The sequence below is a fragment of the Aedes albopictus genome, chromosome 2 (assembly GCF_035046485.1).
Source record: "Aedes albopictus strain Foshan chromosome 2, AalbF5, whole genome shotgun sequence".
NCBI classification, from domain to species: domain Eukaryota; kingdom Metazoa; phylum Arthropoda; class Insecta; order Diptera; family Culicidae; genus Aedes; species Aedes albopictus.
The window spans coordinates 475,416,169-475,434,694 of record NC_085137.1 but is presented as its reverse complement, the minus strand read 5'-3'; the positions used below and the strand labels follow the sequence as shown (position 1 = coordinate 475,434,694).

The following is an 18,526-nucleotide window of genomic DNA, read 5'->3' as shown; positions in this document are numbered from 1 at the left end:
CGTCACCAAAAGCGGAAGTGCAAAGAAGACGAAGATTAAAGAAAATTATCGATAAGAAATTTAATTTCAAGCAAACTGTCACAAAACGTAAACATGCTGTGTTTGCGATGTTTTTTCGAGTCTTCTCTCGCGTTACATATGGAGAAGACCTATCCTCAAAAATGTTAACATTGGGAAAATCGATGCAAACATTTCCCATATGTCCCCGAGCTTGTCCCCGAGTATGGATTCGTTCACATATTACGTAACGCTAAGAGGGGTGGAAGGGGGTCTACCTTGGGATCTACTGCTGTGCTACGCTCCATACATAAATACAAAATTCCCCATACACAAGCTATTACGCACACTCAATCCTGAATTGGGTTGTTTAGTGAATAAAATATTGCTATTTTATATATATCTAGATTGAGTTTAAATAAGGGCGAAAGTAACATGAGAGTTCTCTTCATCGACTCTCTCTTCTGCAAATTAAAATGACAAGATGCAAATTCAATCGAACTTTTTTACACTTAAACGCTAGATTGCATCGCAACCTAGCGATTTATGACCAAAAAGTTCAACCATACTTGCATCTTGTCACTTTAATTTCAAGAAGACAGAGTCGATGAAGAGAACTCTCTCATGTTACTATCGCCCTTATTTAAACTCAATCTAGATATGTCCTAATCGAAAGAGCTCATTTTTCTGAGTATAACGTGATTTTATTGCGATCCAATTCCTTTGTTTTGATGGTTAAATAAACAAAACAAATTTAATTTCTGTGGATAAAACAAGAATCTGCCTAAAATATACCACTGATGTGAGATTCAACTCTCTTTTATTTATATTGAAAACATGGCAGAACATTTCACATGCCAATAAAAGATAATGCCTTGCAAAATACTCTACTAGAACAAGACTTACAGGTACATATTCTCTATTTGAAAAAAATATTATGTTTCCAGTTCAAAACCGAATTAGCGACATTTTTTCTTTTACTTGCGCTGCTTTTCCCTTGCGTTAAACACAATGTCGGAAGTGGGGCGCTGTATTGTACACCTGGTACTCTATACAGCGCCCCACTTCCGACATAGTGTTTAACGCAAGGCAAAAGCAGCGGAAGTAAAAGAAAAAATGTCGCTAATTCGGTTTTGAACTGGAAACATAATACATAATACATGAAATGCGTCGAAAATTTTGAGCGTGGGATTTACCACGATGCTCGACACGTTCATTAATAGAGTTAAGAAACTATAGAGGACGAATGTCACTGCTGTTCCCTTTGTTCTCATTTGCAAACATGTCGGGTATCTATCTGTCAAACTGCATACTTTTTCGCTTGGACACTTATATCCCGGCCTATCTCCGTCAGCAAGAGATGTTGCGGCAGCGACGCCAGCGACATTCTTCCTCTATAGTTTATTAACTCTATTCGTTCAACAGAAGTAAAAAGCTCGGGCCGAGCTCAGCGATTTTCGTCACTTCGTGTCCAGCCAACGAGAGCCGGTTTGGGTGAAAACCGAGGTTGTCATCGGCGAACGAACACACAGCGAAAGCAGACGATGTGAGCAGTTCCCGACAGTGATGTTGTATGTCGCATGAGTTTTATTCTGTAGGCTGTCATGAACCATGCATTCACAAGGCTGTCATGGGAATAAGAGTGTGACAGCCATCAAAATGCTATCATGATGCAGTACTTCTGGGAAGCCTGTTCCCAGCACTTGGTCGTACGGGAAGCACACTAAAATCGATGACCAATGTGTTCTTCCGTGTGGTGGCCATTGTGAATAGCGATACCACAGTGATAATCGAACCGAACGAAAGACGACCGGCCCGATTGAACGTTGGCTGACAACTGCGAACATTAGTCCCGTTCAACGACGTAGGTTGAACTTGCTCGAAGTTGCTGCATCCTACTCTTATCAATAGTCCATTTTACGAGCCGAATTTATGAATGAATTTTGACAGGAGGTAGTGTCCAATAACCCGTAAAAACCAATATCATCATCAACATTGTTGTCACTTCGTAAAATGGCTCATTTGTCAACAAACGGAAAAGAGCTGGATGGAGCAAGTTCGAGCAAGTTCAACCTAGTACACGCAGAAAAATGAGGCTTGTTTAAAACAATGAAACGCATGGCTGATTTTCAAACTGAGCATTTAGTTATTCTCAATTTAGTTGAAAATCGGAGTTTTCGACTAGCGAAGTTGGATTTTTCTCCAAATCCATGCGTCGGACCTAACTTCGGAAGTAGTGCGCTGTATAGTAAACCTGGTCCGCTACACAGCGCACCACTTCCGAAGTTAGGTCCGACGCACGGATTTGGAGAAAAATCCAACTTCGCTAGTCGAAAATTCCGGGATTCAACTGCACGGACAATATTCCAAAGTTATATTGTCAGATTTCTTGAAACGTAAACACCGCGCGGTCGTTGAAATGTTTCAAAAAGGGGCTTTGCACAAAAGTTCACGCGGTATATCGTTTTCGAAAGGAACAGCCGCACCGTAGGAAACGCCGCAATGTTATTTCCCATAAGGATGAAGTAAATAGGGAGTGAAAACCGCGGCTGTACCAGCGGCGTCATGGTCGCAATTTTTTCCGCAGTCAAGTTCGCAAATTGTGAACAATCCTCGGTACTCACTTTACGTAATTTATGTTTAGTCCTTTACTGTCAGAGCTGTCAGATCAGTGTAACACGCAAAATAAAATTTACACAAAAGGCAATTTACACGGAAAAAAATACACGGTTATGAATATTTATTGGGTACCGGACTGGTCGTTGATCGTTTTCTTTGGTACATCGAGGTCTTGAAATTAGTCTATGGCTGTACCTTTCGGAAGCGATAGGCCGCGTGCACTTTTATGCAAATCTCTCAATATTCCTTTGTTGTTACTTGGAGTTTATCGATCAAAACAACCAATTCCCATCATTCCATATAACGTTAAAATCTTCATTTGTTTCAACAAAATGGGGACCATAAACATGGCCCGGAAGCACTCACACATCTTTAAAATTCTTACCCAAACATCGCCACAGCGAATAAAGTGTAGCAAATCCATCACTCCAACCTTGACTCCAACTTCCAAGCTCGTTTCCAAGTGCAGTTTTGGCTGTGATGGTTAACGCGCTGGTACTCAAGACAGCATCCACAAAAAGTTGGTCCGTTTCCAGTTTTTGAATTTTTTTATTCGTTCTCGCTTCCATCCGCTTGTAGAGTGTCTAAAAATAGATTTCCGAGCTGCCACAGGAGCTGCTGTCACCAACACAATCACTTTCCGGCTTTGTTAGTGGCAAAAGTGCAGTCGTTTAAAACAATCAGTTATTTTATGTTGGAACTACCAAATCTCTGTTTGTTCTAACAAACTGTCAAAATTGTCGGCAAATGAAAATATTTGTATTATCAAACAATGGGGCAGTTTAGTTCAAACTAGAAATCAGTTTGTCGCTATAGCAAACTGAAAAATTGGTTGATTTGAACTAGAATAGGCTCCTAAAGGCCTATCTCAATTTCTGCATAATTCGATCAAGCATTGATTAAAACGACATGTTTACTCATTTTTTATGTATTCCTATTAGGTAAAGCCCATAAAATATATTTTCAAAAATTTTAATAATTTTTGCAACACTTCTTGTTTATCACTAAATTTTGGGTAAATTTTGTTTACCGTGTATGTCAAACAGGAACATTTATTGTCAAAAGTGAGCCAATGTGGTGTCTTTTGCAACCCGCCGTTTCACTTTCGTTACGTCAAGGTTGACCTCGAATGTCAAACAAGACCTGCTCATCATTATTTTATTTTCAAGTTTATTAACTATTCTGTTATTTTTTAAGTTCGGAAAAATTACCATTGAGATCAGAAAAGCATGCTCCTTCGTGTTATGCAGCAAAACCGGGTAAATATTTTTCATTTTAGGACCCTATTTAATTGTGTTTACAATTTATTTTTCTGCGTGTACGTCGTTGAACAGGACTATTTTGTGGTGAGACAGTTTTGTTTGCCTGTGCGTCGTATTAGGCGCAAGACCGTCAATATTGCTTTTTTCACTGAAAATTTTCCTTGCTTCGCTGAACAACATGACGTTTTCTTCCAGCGAAGGCTTACGCGATACAGAAAATCGCTGAATTTCACACTAACACTGCAGAAAATCTGTCAACAATAACTCAATACACATGCATTTTCAGCGAAAAGATCTATTTGCGTGACAACAATCCACTCCCATGACTACCGGGCGGCCGCCGTCAAATATCAGGATTGCCAACTGTCCGGCGACTGCTGTCAGTTTTCTTTGTCGCCGAATCTGGCGCTGGGTCTTCGGCGCGGAAACCCAAAGGTGGGAATAAAATTTTGGGATTTGCGCGCAATACTAACTGCAAAAGTCCAGTGGGATGGGAAATGCGAAAAATTCGCACTGCATTTCCAGCATGATTGGCCAATTTCAAATGTAACGCGAGATTTGTTTTACGCCAGAAAAAAACATCGCAGCCTCAGGGACCACTCCCCTGGCTGTCATTTTGACAATAATTGCAGTTGTCACAACATTGCCCCTCGTAAGCGATTTCAGCAAAACGCCACTGCTTTTTCCGCTGGTGGGCTTGCGTTTTGTTCCCGTCAGCTTGTCGGTGTTTGTGTAACGGGTCGAATGTTTTTCAGCGAAGCCGTCGTCCGTCCATTCATTTCAATCCGCAGTCGGTCGCAGGTTTTTCAGTCAGGTTTCGGTCTTTCTCCCCGTTGCGTGCGTCGAAAAATACAGTGGGAATCATACGGTTCAGTGGAAGAGAAAAGTTTATGTTGATTTTTATTGAATTTGGGCAGTGGAGTAAAGATTGTGAGGTGGAAAAGAAGTGCAAAGTTTAATTGATTTTCACTGGGAGGTTTTGCATTCGTCGGTTGATTCAGTGCGGAATTTTGGGTGTGAGATAAACCAAGAAGAAGTAATATTCTCCGTCACGGAGGGTGGTGCAGCTTTCGGTGTGAAAAATTTGATTTTCCTCCCAAGTGAAATTTCTTGGAGAATTTGAAAAGTGGCTAACTAAGGAAAGAATGTATATTTCGGTTTGAATGAATAAAACTGCAAGTTCTGATCAAATCAAACGCTGGTACAGCTGTGTTGGATAATTTTCCTTGGTTGGAGAAAAAGTTCCATTTTGTCTTCGGTTTTTCCGAGCCAGCTCGGAGGAGGAATACACACGTAGGAGCCGTGCCAGGTTGCTGTCGAGAAGGGGCGAAGCAGAACGACAAAGTGGTGACGACTGGTGGCGAATCGAAGTTCAGGAAAAACTTCCGAGAGACAGCAGCCGAAGCCAACCAACAAGAGCAGCAAAAGAAGATTGCAGATAGCCAGCAAAATGGGTGAGTGGAAATTCGTGTCTCGTCATCTTGGTATCGTCTCTGTCGGTAGTATGTCATGTCCGTGACGGGGCGAAAACCAAAGAAAAAGACCGTGTTGAAAAAGATGTTTGCGGAAAAGCCGGTCGATAGGAGGAAATCCAAAATGTCGAACCTTGAACTCGCCTTTTTGATTAGCTGAAATTTCCATTTTCGCTTATTCGCGATTTTTTAATAAATTAGCAAAGAGAGAAATGCACGATGATGCATAACAAAATGCGGAGGAAAAATTCCTGTTGGATGTTTTCGCTTTCCGTTTGCTTTTTGGGCGTTGTCCCCCTCTCCGATGTCCGTAGTTCATGTTTCTAATTTTATAAATAAATATATTAAAAGGCAGCCGTCGTCGCCGTCGGTCGTCGAAAGCATGTGACGGACCGACCGACCGCCGGCCGGGAAAGGCAAAGAAAACGGTAACCAAGAGCATGTAGAGTAGGCGACGATCGATGGGCGGTGGGTGGGTTTGCTGCAGTAGCAGTGGCTGCTCGCCTGCTTTGTCGCCTGCACTGTGAAACGGGAGGAAAAGGGGAAGACACTGTCGTCCAATCTGTGTGAGTGTTTTTCCTCCCCCTGGTCGGAGGTGTTAGTGTGCGCTAGCTTAGCTCTGTAGTAGGTATGTGAGGAGGAAAATGCAATTGTGGAACCGTTCGTATTCTTCATCTCTCGCCCGGTTTGGCGATTATCTGTGTGGCTTTTGGTACCGCAGCAGCAGCGCTGGACGGTTCCCGCTGCACCTTCTCCACCACTCGCGATCGGGACCGTTATCCAGACCCATATGAGTGAGTGATTGGTGGTTACCCATCTATTCGAGAGGATTACACTTCAAATGGCCATGGGGATGTGGTGGTGCTTTTTCTTCTAATCTTATCTGTACGTTCCATGCTGGCGCGGAACGGACAGCGGATGACGGTAGCACACACATTCCACAGTGTGGAATCCACACCATGTACGGTGCTTGAAATTTTAACCATGCCGTGATTTGGTCAAAATTATACCTGACCGTTTGATTTTAGATTTTATTTCTGCTAAGTCTAAGCATAAATTAAACATCTTTTCGAGTGTGTAGTGATATCTTTGTTTAAGTAACTGGGGTTTTGAAACGAATATGATTGCAAATCACAATTTTGAGGCCGAAAAAAAAAGAAAAGATAGGAATCTAGCATGTATCAGGTATTAGAAGGCAGGCTCCAGAGGCACGTATCCTCCATTTGGGATATGTATTTGCGCCATCATTAAAGCTTATTTCATAATTTACATGAGGAAAAATGAAGGAAATTGCGATTAGGATGGGGATAGGATCAGGTACGGAAATAGAGAAAGATATCCTGGAAGAGGGTACTAACGCACAAGCGTTTCACAATGGGTTCAAACAGCGCCCTGAAAAGGGCACTGTAATAACGCATAAAGCGCAAAGAGAGCCTGTTCAGCTCTTTACCACAGAGGGTTAAGAACAACAGAACGTCCTGAAGGAAGACTCAAGATTTCTGAAGTCAGTAATAAGTGTTCACCGAGTACTCAGAAACGCAGTTGCCAAAAAACTAGACAGTTGCATGTCAAATGATACGAAGTGATAGCTCAATTTGCATTGGTCAGTCAATGCTTTGACCAGCGCATACTGCAATTTTTCTTTAACAGATTTGTAAGATACCTCGCCACCCTTGAAGATGGTTCAGCACAATACAAGTTAGTTTGGCGACATGACTCCAAACTATTCCAGTATTGTTTGTGTTGAGTGGCAGCTCAGGTGTGAATCTGAAGCTTTACACTACACTTCGATCCGGAATAGCTGGTCCAGGACCAATGAAGTCTTGTGATGCTCCAGTGCAAGCAAACTCATCAGCCAATTCATTTCCAGCAATGCGATGGAAGGATGGTCAGGTACCAATACAAGGTGAATAGCGTTTGCTGAATTCAGCTCCTCGATTTGAGTTCGACAAGCGATAACTAACGTTGACCTAGAGTTGACCGAAGCAAGTGCTTTTATAGTATCATAACGTCCGAGGCCATAAAGTTCCAGGACTTTATGGCGCATTTTTCCGGGGCATAACGTCCGAACTTGCAGATACGCCACGAAGTCCAAGGAAAGAAGGCACATAGGATATTATGACGCATCCAAACTTTTGGACGCTATTTCGCAAAAAAACGCGACTTAATGTCCGGGACTGTATGGCCTCGGACGTTGTGACCCGGCCCCATCTGAACATAAGTAGGTATATCAATTTGCCCATTACGTGCTGCTGAAGTGCTGATTGCACTCCGCACATAAGAGCAAAGATTTCGGCCTGAAAAACGGTGCAGTGTCTACCAAGTGAGTAAGACTGATACAGCCTTAGCTCACGAGAATAAACACCAGCACCTGCTCGACCTTCGAGAAGGTTGCCGTCTGAAATATTTCTTTCCAGAAATCCAGATGTCCACTCTTCCCGGAAGGGAATTTTGTGGAAAATGTCCTATATGGGAAATTACAAGCAATTGTAAGATCACTTGGACCAACGACAAGTTTGTCCCAATTCACCAAAAGTGGAAGCAACGAGGTTTGTGTTGATGTGCAATTCACAGGAGTTTCCTCTAGTAGACCGAGTACCCGTAGACGGTAAGTGCAAGAAAGTGCTTCTTGTTTGAGATGAATGTGTAGTGGAGCAACGTCAAAGAGAACTTCTAGCGTTGCCGTGGGATTTGAAAAGAACGCTCCAGACGTCGCCATTAAGCACATCCTTTGGAGATGGCCTTACTTTGATTGGATCGTTCTCATTTCGCCCTTTTGTCACCACACAAGACATCCATAGGTCAATATTAGCCGAACAACAGTTGTGTAGATCCATTTGATATAGATACTTGGGTTTTAGACCCGAAGTTGTACCAAAGGATCGCCGGAATTGCCGCCCGAACGCCATACAAACTTTCTTGATTCTGAACTTGGTATGAGGTGTCCAGGAAAGCTTGGAATCAAGAATTACTCCAACGTACTTTACCTGCTCAGTCACATCGATTTCAGAATCAAAGAGACGCAAAGGTCGAACGCCATTACGGTTTCGCCTGTCCGTAAAAAGAACAATAGATGTTTTACTCGGATAAATCGAAAGGTCATATTGGCGACACCAACCCTCAACTACCTGAAGGGCGCTTTGCATCAGGTCGAAAAGGGTGGTGATACACATACCAACTAACAATGCTAGGTAGTCCTCGGCAAAACCATAAGTAGGAAAACCGCTATTATTGAGTTGCCTCAATAGCGTATCTGCTACGAGATTCCACAAAAGCGGTGACAAGACTCCCGCTTGGGGGCATCTACAAACACTCGATTTCCTAATCCCTGCTAGACGCACTGTCGAGAAGAGATATCGGTTTTTCAGCATTTGATGAATCCAATTGGAAATCATTGGAGATATACCATGACTCCGTGCGGCTTCCAATATGGCATCGAAAGGCACATTGTCAAAGGCACCCTCGATCCCGATATCTAAGAAAACACTCAAACAAGATTGCTTTTGATTGAATGCTTTCTCGATATCGTAAACAACCTTGTGTAAAAGAGTCACAGTGGACTTACCAGGTTGGTAGGCATGTTGGTTCACATGAAGAGGCACGTTGGCCAGATGAACATCACGGATGTGATGATCCACAATGCGTTCTAAGCATTTCAGAAGAAAAGAGGTCAAACTGATAGGTCTGAAACTCTTTGCTTCTTCATACGACGCACGACCTACTTTCGGAATAAACTTCACAGTAATATACCGCCAGGATTTGTGAATATACCCTGTAGCAAAACCGCTAACAAGTATTTTTTTTTTTTCAAAACAAGTTTTAAATAATCAAATCCCTTCTGAAGCAAAATAGGATAAGTCCCATCTGCCCCAGGAGATTTGAAAGGAGCAAAGCTATAAAGTGCCTACTCAATCGATTCTATAGTTACAATACTCCGAATCGAAGCCAGGGAATCATAACTACTAGAAAAGACATCAGGTTCATCCGAAGATGTAATATCCACACATTCACGGAAGTGTGTGCTGAATAAGCATTCTAGAACTTCCTCATCAGAGGAAGTCAAATCGCCATTTGGCAAACGAAGTTCGCTCACTCGAAAATCCTTAGATTTCGCAAGGATTTCATTTAACCGACTGACTTCACTCAAACTGGAAACACTTGTACAAAGGTTTTTCCAGCCGGATCGTTCAGCAAATCGGAGAGCTTTCCTGTAGGCCTTGCGAGCCGACCTGAAAGCCTCCGAACCAGCCGAACGTCGTCTGTTCCAACTCCTTCTACATTGTTTCCTGAGTTTCGTCAGATCAGAGTTCCACCAAAAGGTTCCTCTTGTGATCTTCACTGACCGTAGAGGGCATGCTTCGTCAAAAGCTTCCATGATGAAGGTCGTTGTAGTATCAACGGCATCATCTAAATCACTTGGAGTGTCAACGGATGGTGAGTATCCATGAAATTTGGCTGCAACCAAATCAGTAAAAAGATCCCAGTTTGTTGACCGAGGATTCCTGAAACGCAATGTTTGCGAAGTAACATTTAAATGTTAAAAAAAGATGTAGCGACGGTCCGATAAAGATTCTTCATCTGACACATGCCAATTGGTAGGCTCGTGACTAATTCTACTAGAGCAAAGCGTTATATCTAACACTTCCTCTCTAGCAGATATCTTGTAGGTTGGGCGGTTGCCTATGTTAAGTAATGCAAGATCTGTACTAGAGCTGCCCCAGATGATATGGGGAGCATTAGCATCACTACCAACAATTAGCGGAAGGCCTTTTGAAGTACATTATGCGATGACTTGTTTGAAAGCATCCGTAGGGGATGGTTCATCATGCGGTAAATAAACCGAACAATAGACGTATTTCCTGTTGAGGTTTCCAACAGATACATCAATTGTGATAGCACATATATCTGTGGTAGTTAATTCAGAGATGAGTGTAGCAACTATTGCGTTGTTGACAAGCACACAGGCTCGAGGCATGACACGTGAGTTTGCCATTTCATTTTTACTGAAAATAGCAAACACCGGGTTCACAAGGTTTCCTAGATAGAAATTCCCCTTACTTAAGTAAGGTTCTTGGACTAAGGCCACTTGGGCTGTTCCGTTTTGCATAAGTCTGCAAAGATTGATCGTTGCTGTTCTTTTATGCTGAAGATTGATCTGAGTTATCCTAACCGTAGCCACTATCCAAACTAGGTAAGATTAAATTCTTTACAATCACAGGGCATCGACGAACAGCAGCAATAAAATCAAATCGGTATCGATTGGAGAACGTCAAAGGCGAGGATACACAGAATACACTGTGTAAATCGCATAATGAGAAACCATATAGGTCTCGGAGAAACACAAGGTCTACTGCACCATTGCTCCGGTTAGCGCAGTAAGAGCAAAATACTATGGAGGGTGCCTTGATACTCCACAGGCTGCGTTAGCGATTAGATTTTTATTAGACACCCCTAGCCATTCATTCTTACTGTTGGTACGGTAAACATAAAGCCGCATTACACCATGAATTAGGGGCCACCTGTTTGGTGGACTCTCGTCACAGGAACAAGCGGTCCGAAGTAGTATAATCGCTACCGACACTACACAGCTATCTAGGCTGATCAAGAAAAGAAGTTGATATTGATGATCAACTTCATACTTCATACAACTTCATACAGCCATCAATGATTCAGAAAGTTGAACGTTATTCGGTTCCCCGCTCAAAAGAAGCTAATCGATTTTTACTCACTAGGTACTAGCGAATGACTGAAAAATGCCGTCTGCTATGAAAAAAAATTGAACGCCACTGTCCCAAAGACGATCGATCTACAGGAAACCATTGATCTCTAGCACGATCACCCCCAACTAATTACCAGTCCAAAAATAACTCTCAATCAAACGTCACTCATCATCGGCAGCAGTGCAGTGGCTGAACTTTGAATCAACTTTCACGTTCGAAACTACCCACGACGAGACAGGTCAACTTGGGAAGATCGCTGAAAGCGTGCGCGCACCCGTTCATTCGATTCAGTTCAGATCGATTGTTGCTCTTTCATTTTCGACCTGCTATAAAGCTAAAGCGGCCAACGCTCACGGTTATTTTGTCTATTCACGATCGCCTCACGACCGTCAATAGTCTGCAGTTGAGGGCAAAAAGTGAACGTCGCACAGTGGTTCAAGTTTGGATGTACCTGGAAAAATACCAAAATACAGTAGTCTACCAGTTTTGGTGTACATTAGTGTTTTGAAACACGGTTTATATGTAAATTCAACATAATCAACCATGGAAGTGCCATTTTTTTAAAGGAAATTCTAACATAATAGTTAGGGTCTGGGACCATTTGGGCAGAAGCACCTATTTTGGGCACTTGCTATAACTTAGTCAATTTTGAACCGATTGACTTGATTTTTGAGACACGATCAGATAGGCACAGTATCTAGTCATGTGCAAAAAATCAAGTCAATCGGTTGGAAATTGACTGAGTTATAGCAGCAAGTACTCAAAATAGGTGCTCATGTTCAAATGGTCCCAGACCCTACCATCTCGGCGGTGTAGCCTAGTAGTTAAGGCTATGGATCGCCAATCCGGAGATGGCGGATTCGATTCCCGTTCCAGTCGAGAAAATTTTCTCGCCTCCCTGGACATAGTGTATCATTGTTCTTGCCTCACAATATACAAATTCATGCAATGGCAGGCAAAGAAAGTCCTTCAATTAATAACTGTGGAAGTGCTCAAAGAACACTAAGTTGAAGGGAGGCAGGCCAAGTTCCAGTGGGAACATAGAGCCATAAGGAAGAAGAAGAAAAAAAGAAGATGGTTTGGTATTGACTGATTTATAGCGAAAAAGTGTCCAAAATGCAAGCCACTGTCCAAGTCGCTCGGTACCCTATGTATATCTTATTTTTATGTTTTGATAACTCTGTACAGCTGGAGCATTTAAGAAACAATAATAGGAAGTGAAAAATTGTTAATTTTTCTGACATCAAAGATGAATAACATGTACCAATAGAAGACATGTTCAAAACATTTATTTTCGTTAGCTTTTCTTGAACACTGAAACACTGTGCATCGTAAGTTTGCCCATTTGTACGAACGCTGCGCTAAACCTACACACCACCTCCCCGGGCGAACGCATTCGGATTGAATCGATGCCGCGAAATGCTTTCTTTTCACTCTCTCGGCCCATTCACCGTCCGTAATTTGCGCACAATCTGAGTTTGACTTTTGCTTCCCCCTGCTTTTTTGGCTTTTGCCATTAACCTAGAGAAACTCGTGCACGGTGCCTAGTTTCTATCCCTTATTTTTTTCTTCTTTTACTCTTCTATGGTTATAAATCGCAATCGCAATGAGGCGAAGTACTGCACTATGGGGAAGACCTGTACCATTTGAAGGGTGTTAGCAGAAATACAACACCAATGGAAATCCGTGCCACACAAGCACTCGAATGCCACTCTAAATGCTATTAGTTGCCACATAAGAATGAAATAGTCTTCGAACTAGCAGATACCTACTTGAAGAAGAAATTAGCAAGAACGAGGTGTTCGAAAGAAGCCTATTCCCAAGCTGACATTTAGCCTTTCACGTACGGGCTAATGGTGTGTTGAATACCTATAATTTTAGTCTACTGCGAACGATTCTCTTTTCGGTAGACAGATAAGGTGAAATTTCGCTCAACTTTTCAAATTGACCTATCCAACAATGAAAGATTCTCTTCGTTTTCATTCGTTTTCCGCATTTACGTATGGGCTGTAATCTTTACACAAAGTTAGTTCTTCTTCTTCTCTATGGCTCTACGTCCCCACTGGGACTTGGCCTGCCTCACTTCAACTTAGTGTTCTTTGAGCACTTCCACAGTTATTAATTGAAGAACTTTCTTTGCCTGCCATTGCATGAATTCGTATAAGGTGAGGCAAGTACAATGATACACTATATCCAGGAAGTTGAGATAATTTTCCCGACCGGATTCGATTCCAGTTCCGCCGTCTCCACTAGGCTAACTGGAGATTCCCAAAGCTACATCTATAGTAAACAAAAAATCAAACCTAAAATAGAAACCTTAGTTAAGTGCTTTATCATAGAGTTGTAATAATCAACAGAGCATAAAAAGTAAGAGATTTTTTTCATCATAAGATAAGTCCTTCAGAATAGTAGAGCACGAAATTATTGACAGATTTCCAACAATGAAGTCAACAAACGTTGTAACTCACAAAGTAATACCTACTTATCAGATAATATTATTGAACACAGCTAAGATAGTTTACACGAGTGACCACACTCGCTAGATGATTCACTCTCCTCATAAGAAGTTACTGCATAAAGCGGAATCATGCGAAAAACACTTCAACGCCACCGGTAAACTTCCGTTATCTTGAGGCATAGTTTTTCTTCCTTAGTCTTTAACGCCAACCGGCGGCGTACGATCGTTGATTGTTGATCGTCAAACTTCCCCTCTTTTGGGTTCTGTTGATGGTTGTTTGTTGTTTTCCTTTTTCGTTCATACACAACGCAGACATCGACCCAGTCCGAGCAGACGTGACGGGTGAGTCCATATCAGTGGGCCCTCACTATAGATACGGGCTGAGGTATGTGACATAACTTGTGCGATTATGACTTCCCCTTTTACCAAAAACGAGTGCAAAATGATTACACTCAATGGCTATGGGTCTTTTCGTCATAAAGTACTAACACGGGTGACTCGAATGCTTCATAAATGTTACTCGTTGATAACATGTAACGAACCTAGATTATGTCAGAACGTTTATTTCAAAATCTGAATTTGAAAAATTTGGAGAACGACAAAGCAAGATCCTGGAACTACACGCTAAAATCGTTCGGCATCAAAGAGTAAAACCGACTCATAAGTTCATAATTGCATGTGAATGTGAACTCTTACACATTATTAGTGTGGTCTGGAAATTATACACTTATGTTCAGTGAGTTCCCATGTTCTTCTTTTTTATTCCAAGTAAAACCCACAAAAATATCTGTGGTTAGATTTCATGGCAGGTCTACGATTTTTTTTTTCGATTTCTGTACAGTTCTGATTTTGTTACCTTAGAGGTTCAAGAATTCGAATGCGATTGAAAAGGTTTTGCTTTCATTGGCATTTAAATAAGAGTGCGTCCCTAATAAAACATAATCGATTTGATTTCTGAGAAAACAAAACAGTAGTACTGATATTTATCCATGCATCGGAACTCCAGCCCCATCCATGTCTTGCTTCTAGTTTAGTCCCAGGACAACACAGAAAACCCCAGACACATTCCACGCACCTCTACGCCAAGGGTGTGAAATATCAAAGTGATTGTTTCGTCCTAAGCTTTCCAGCATATGAAAAAGGTTAGATTCAACCTTAGGAAAACCATTTGTTTTACTTGAAATTTGAATGGTTACGTATTTAAATAGCTAGGTGAAATAATAGCATCTTATGTAAGAAAAATGATATTTTTCATTGATAATTTTCAAATATGCCTGCTGGCACGGTAAAGTTCGAAAACATTATATCTATTTTTTATTAATGTAGTAGAATAACGTATATTTTATACACCCAAAGTACACTTTTCATAAAAATGGGTTTTGATATGTTTTAAGCACTTTTTGCAATAGCCGCAATTTAATGGTGTCCCGTTACGAAAATAGTATATTTGTTGTAATAGCGAATTTATTACTAGCTTTAGAAAAATGATTTTCAGGATTCTCTTAGTACTCGTGGAGACCTTTCTTCCAACATATGGGTTACCTTGATCGACCCGTTATCTTAGGCGTTACAATGGGTGCGTAGATATGGTGTCCCGTTACGAAAATTTTAAAGGCATCCATAAGTGGATAAATAAGTTTGGTTTGATCAAATATTTAACCAAAAATCTGTAACCATGATGAAATGATATTATAGGGTGTATATATTTTCATTATCCTTCTTGGTGTAACGCCCCTACTGGAACAAAGCCCACTTCTCAGCTCTACGGAAACTACGTAAACAAAGGGCAGGTATTCTGGTGGATCAGTATAAAAAGAGATGTTTTATTAAGTTTTGTGATGACAGCATACTCTTTAAAAGCTATAACCTTTTTAACATGTCCTATGAATTACCACCATGATGTATAAAAAGGTTTATAGAATCACACAGCGTTCAAAACTTGAAGATCCCCAAGTGATTGATGGCATTCCTTCTTTACCCCATTCATAACCGTATAATTTACTTTTACGACGACAAACATATTTTTAAGCTCATGTTCTTATTGAAAAAAAAAGTGTCAAATGTATCACGAAAATGGCGTAGCATTACTTTTTGTGATAACATAAATTAGTAACCGTTGATTGAAAGTCTAGCGACCTCCCTCTTGTCGTTTTGGTTGTCAATTTTTTTTTCTTCTCGAAATTGGCTCCTTTATTCCCAAGGCGCATGAGCCTTCCAATAAAGGATTAAAGCAACATGCGACATATGCTTGAAAATACTGTGTTGGAAGAATGTACTATAGATATAATTAAATCTTCTTCGGATCAATATAATGTAGAATGTGGAAAAAAACCGAGAAGATAAATACGTCGCACAACCATAGTTTTGGAGATACAATTAAACTTCACGTACCCGACCCCCGATAACTCATTTTCAAAATGCTGGCTTTTCGTCAATTTTCATTCGTTTTTTTTTTTGAAGTCGCTCTCGATCGATCATAAATTGGTGCTTATTTATTACACTCAAATGGCCATGTAGTATCCGAAACCATTTCGGAGATATTCCGGATTGTACTGAGGTCAGGGGGTGGGGAAGGGATCTGTTTTGCCAAATGGCTAAAAGTGATTATTTCGTGTGTGTTGTGTTTGAGAGGCCCCCGTGGAACCTGCTCCAGGTGTTACGAAGAGGCCATATCAGTTGATACATAATTTAGTCAATTTCTTCTATCCCATTCTTTCGAAATAAAGATTGATACGTCGCTCGGCATGTTTTGGTTACAAACCAGAAATGATCCCGATGACACCCCCGTGGAACCTGTGCTAAATGTTCCGAGGTGGCCATTTAGTTGATACATACTTCAGTCTATCCACAGACAAACAGACGTAACACCTAGAACAATTTTCGTGAAAACCATCGCCCAGTTCACACTACCATCACCTGGTGGAAATGTTTCACGAACACTGCATTGTGCAATATCGTCAACAGAAGGCGCTAGTGTTAAACGTCAAACGCAAATAAAAACAATGTGCCCGCCTTTGGTTGTGAAAGCGACAACTATGAAGATATAAAATGATCGTTAAAAGCATGGTCGATAGAAATTTCGTCAGTGTTACGTCTGTTTGTCTGTGGTCTATCGTTTCTAACTCAGTCATTCGAAATCATGAAGATTGATATGACGCACGGCATGTTTAGGTTGAAAGCCATAAGTGTCCCCAATGAGGCCCCGCGGAAACTGTCACGGGAATCCGGATGGGCCAACTGGTTCAAATCTGATTAAAGCAGTTGTGTTTCACTATTCGCAACACAAATTTCGTTGAAAATCGATGGTTCAAACACAACAACATACGAAATAATCACTTTTAGCCATTTTGAAAACCCCCTGATTCCAGCACAATCCGGAGTATCTTCGGAATGGTTCCGGATATTGCATGGTCACTTGAGTATAATAAACTAGCTCCAATTTATGATCAATTGAGGGTGACTTCAATAAAACCGGATGAAAATTGACGAAATGCCAGCATTTTGACAATGAGTTGTAGAGGGTCGGATACGTGAAGGTTAAATAAAACTCGAAACAGGTTCCCCGATGGCCACCAAAGGGACAGAGTGGGTTTGATGGACTATTGGTGTCCTGCCGGACAGCTACTATCTGTCTGAAAAATATTGCCGAAGACACCAACATTCTATCTAGCAAAGCATTCAATCTATAACTAGATGCCTTTAGCCGTAACGGGACACCATTTGCAAAACACTGTTTTCACGCGAGCGTAACGCTGCGCTCCCAAAACTAAATCAAGAATATTTCCAAAACTTTACACTTCTCAGTAAAACTCACTTCGGCAATCTTGTTCACATCAATCCAAAGAAGAAATGTCTAGAAGCCTCTATTATTCAAAACTTCATAACAGAGCTAATATACGCATTTTAGATTGGAAATTTTAAAAAGAAGATTTCTGCGATGGTGTCCCGTTACGAAATGTAACATGTTATATGAAGTAAATTGGAACCAAAACCCCACAGAACAAGTATTGCATCAGCAAGTACATTTAATAAGCTTGTTATAAAACCTATTAAACCATATGATCATGGACATTATAGTTGATTTCAGACGTCATTTGTTCACGAAAGTTAGTTCCTCGCGGTGTCCCGTTACGCTGGAATGTGTCCCCAGGGCTTTAGGCTACTTGCAATACTCTGTCAAATTTGAGAAAGTTTTCTGCAATAAGAATTCACGTGAATTCTTGAATGACCAGTGTTTATCAGTCCTTAATAGGTTAATACGCAATTAGATACCTAAAGCATGATTGTTTTCCCAACATCAAGTGTAGTCTCGGGTAGGCCGAGTCTTTAACTATCAGCAAGGCAGGACAAATGCAATTTAAGTAACTGTCACCAGTAACTTTGTACCATGAACCCTTATTACCAAAACACATTACCCCAGCTTGACAAACCGGGTGTCACAAGGGTTCGATTTGGTAGATCTTTCGCCGAAGTGTAACCCGAAAAGAAAATCTACCTATGTATGCAACGAGCTCCGTTAAATATCGAACATTTTTTTTTTGAACTTCCTCAACCAATCATCCATCAGCACGGATAGCCTGACACCATGGGTTTGGGTTCTCTGTTTGATGGACTTTCTTCCCGGAACAGGAGGTCCGTAGTGCTATTCTAAGCCGGTAGCTACACCAGCACAGTTCCATGATAGACTTCCAATAGAAGTTTTTGCTTACTTATTGTTATTGTTTCTTAATAGATTCTTGGTGTAATCTCTACCTATTTAATTCCTGGAAACAATTAAATAGTTAGAAATATTCTCGAAAGACAGTGGTCTCCGTCGGAAATCTTTGGTATATTCCTTTGCAAATTTTACCAAATCGACAATGATTTTTCATTAGAGCCTACTGACTCTTCGTCTACTCTTTCTATTAATAGGGTAAGTGTACCAATTATGGCTATAGTACCAATTATTCGCCATAGTTAATTTTCACCCTTTAACGAGGTAAATCAACAAGAAATTTT

At 41.0% G+C, this 18,526-nt stretch overlaps 1 protein-coding gene across 4 annotated transcripts in view; it reads left to right on the top strand.

Annotated features, from left to right (window-relative positions):
- Positions 1 to 4,579: 4,579 nt before the first annotated feature.
- Positions 4,580 to 18,526, top strand: part of LOC109418021 (actin-binding LIM protein 2) — an 82,568-nt gene continuing 68,621 nt past the window's right edge. For 2 of the 4 annotated variants that reach the window (XM_029870753.2, XM_029870751.2), the window contains exon 1: positions 4,590 to 5,332. In XM_029870753.2, coding sequence (XP_029726613.2) covers positions 5,329 to 5,332 — 4 coding nt within the window. In that variant the 5' untranslated portion in view covers positions 4,590 to 5,328. Of the gene's footprint in view, positions 5,333 to 18,526 lie in introns of all 4 variants that reach the window. The other 2 variants (XM_029870750.2, XM_029870752.2) reach the window with 2 other exon arrangements.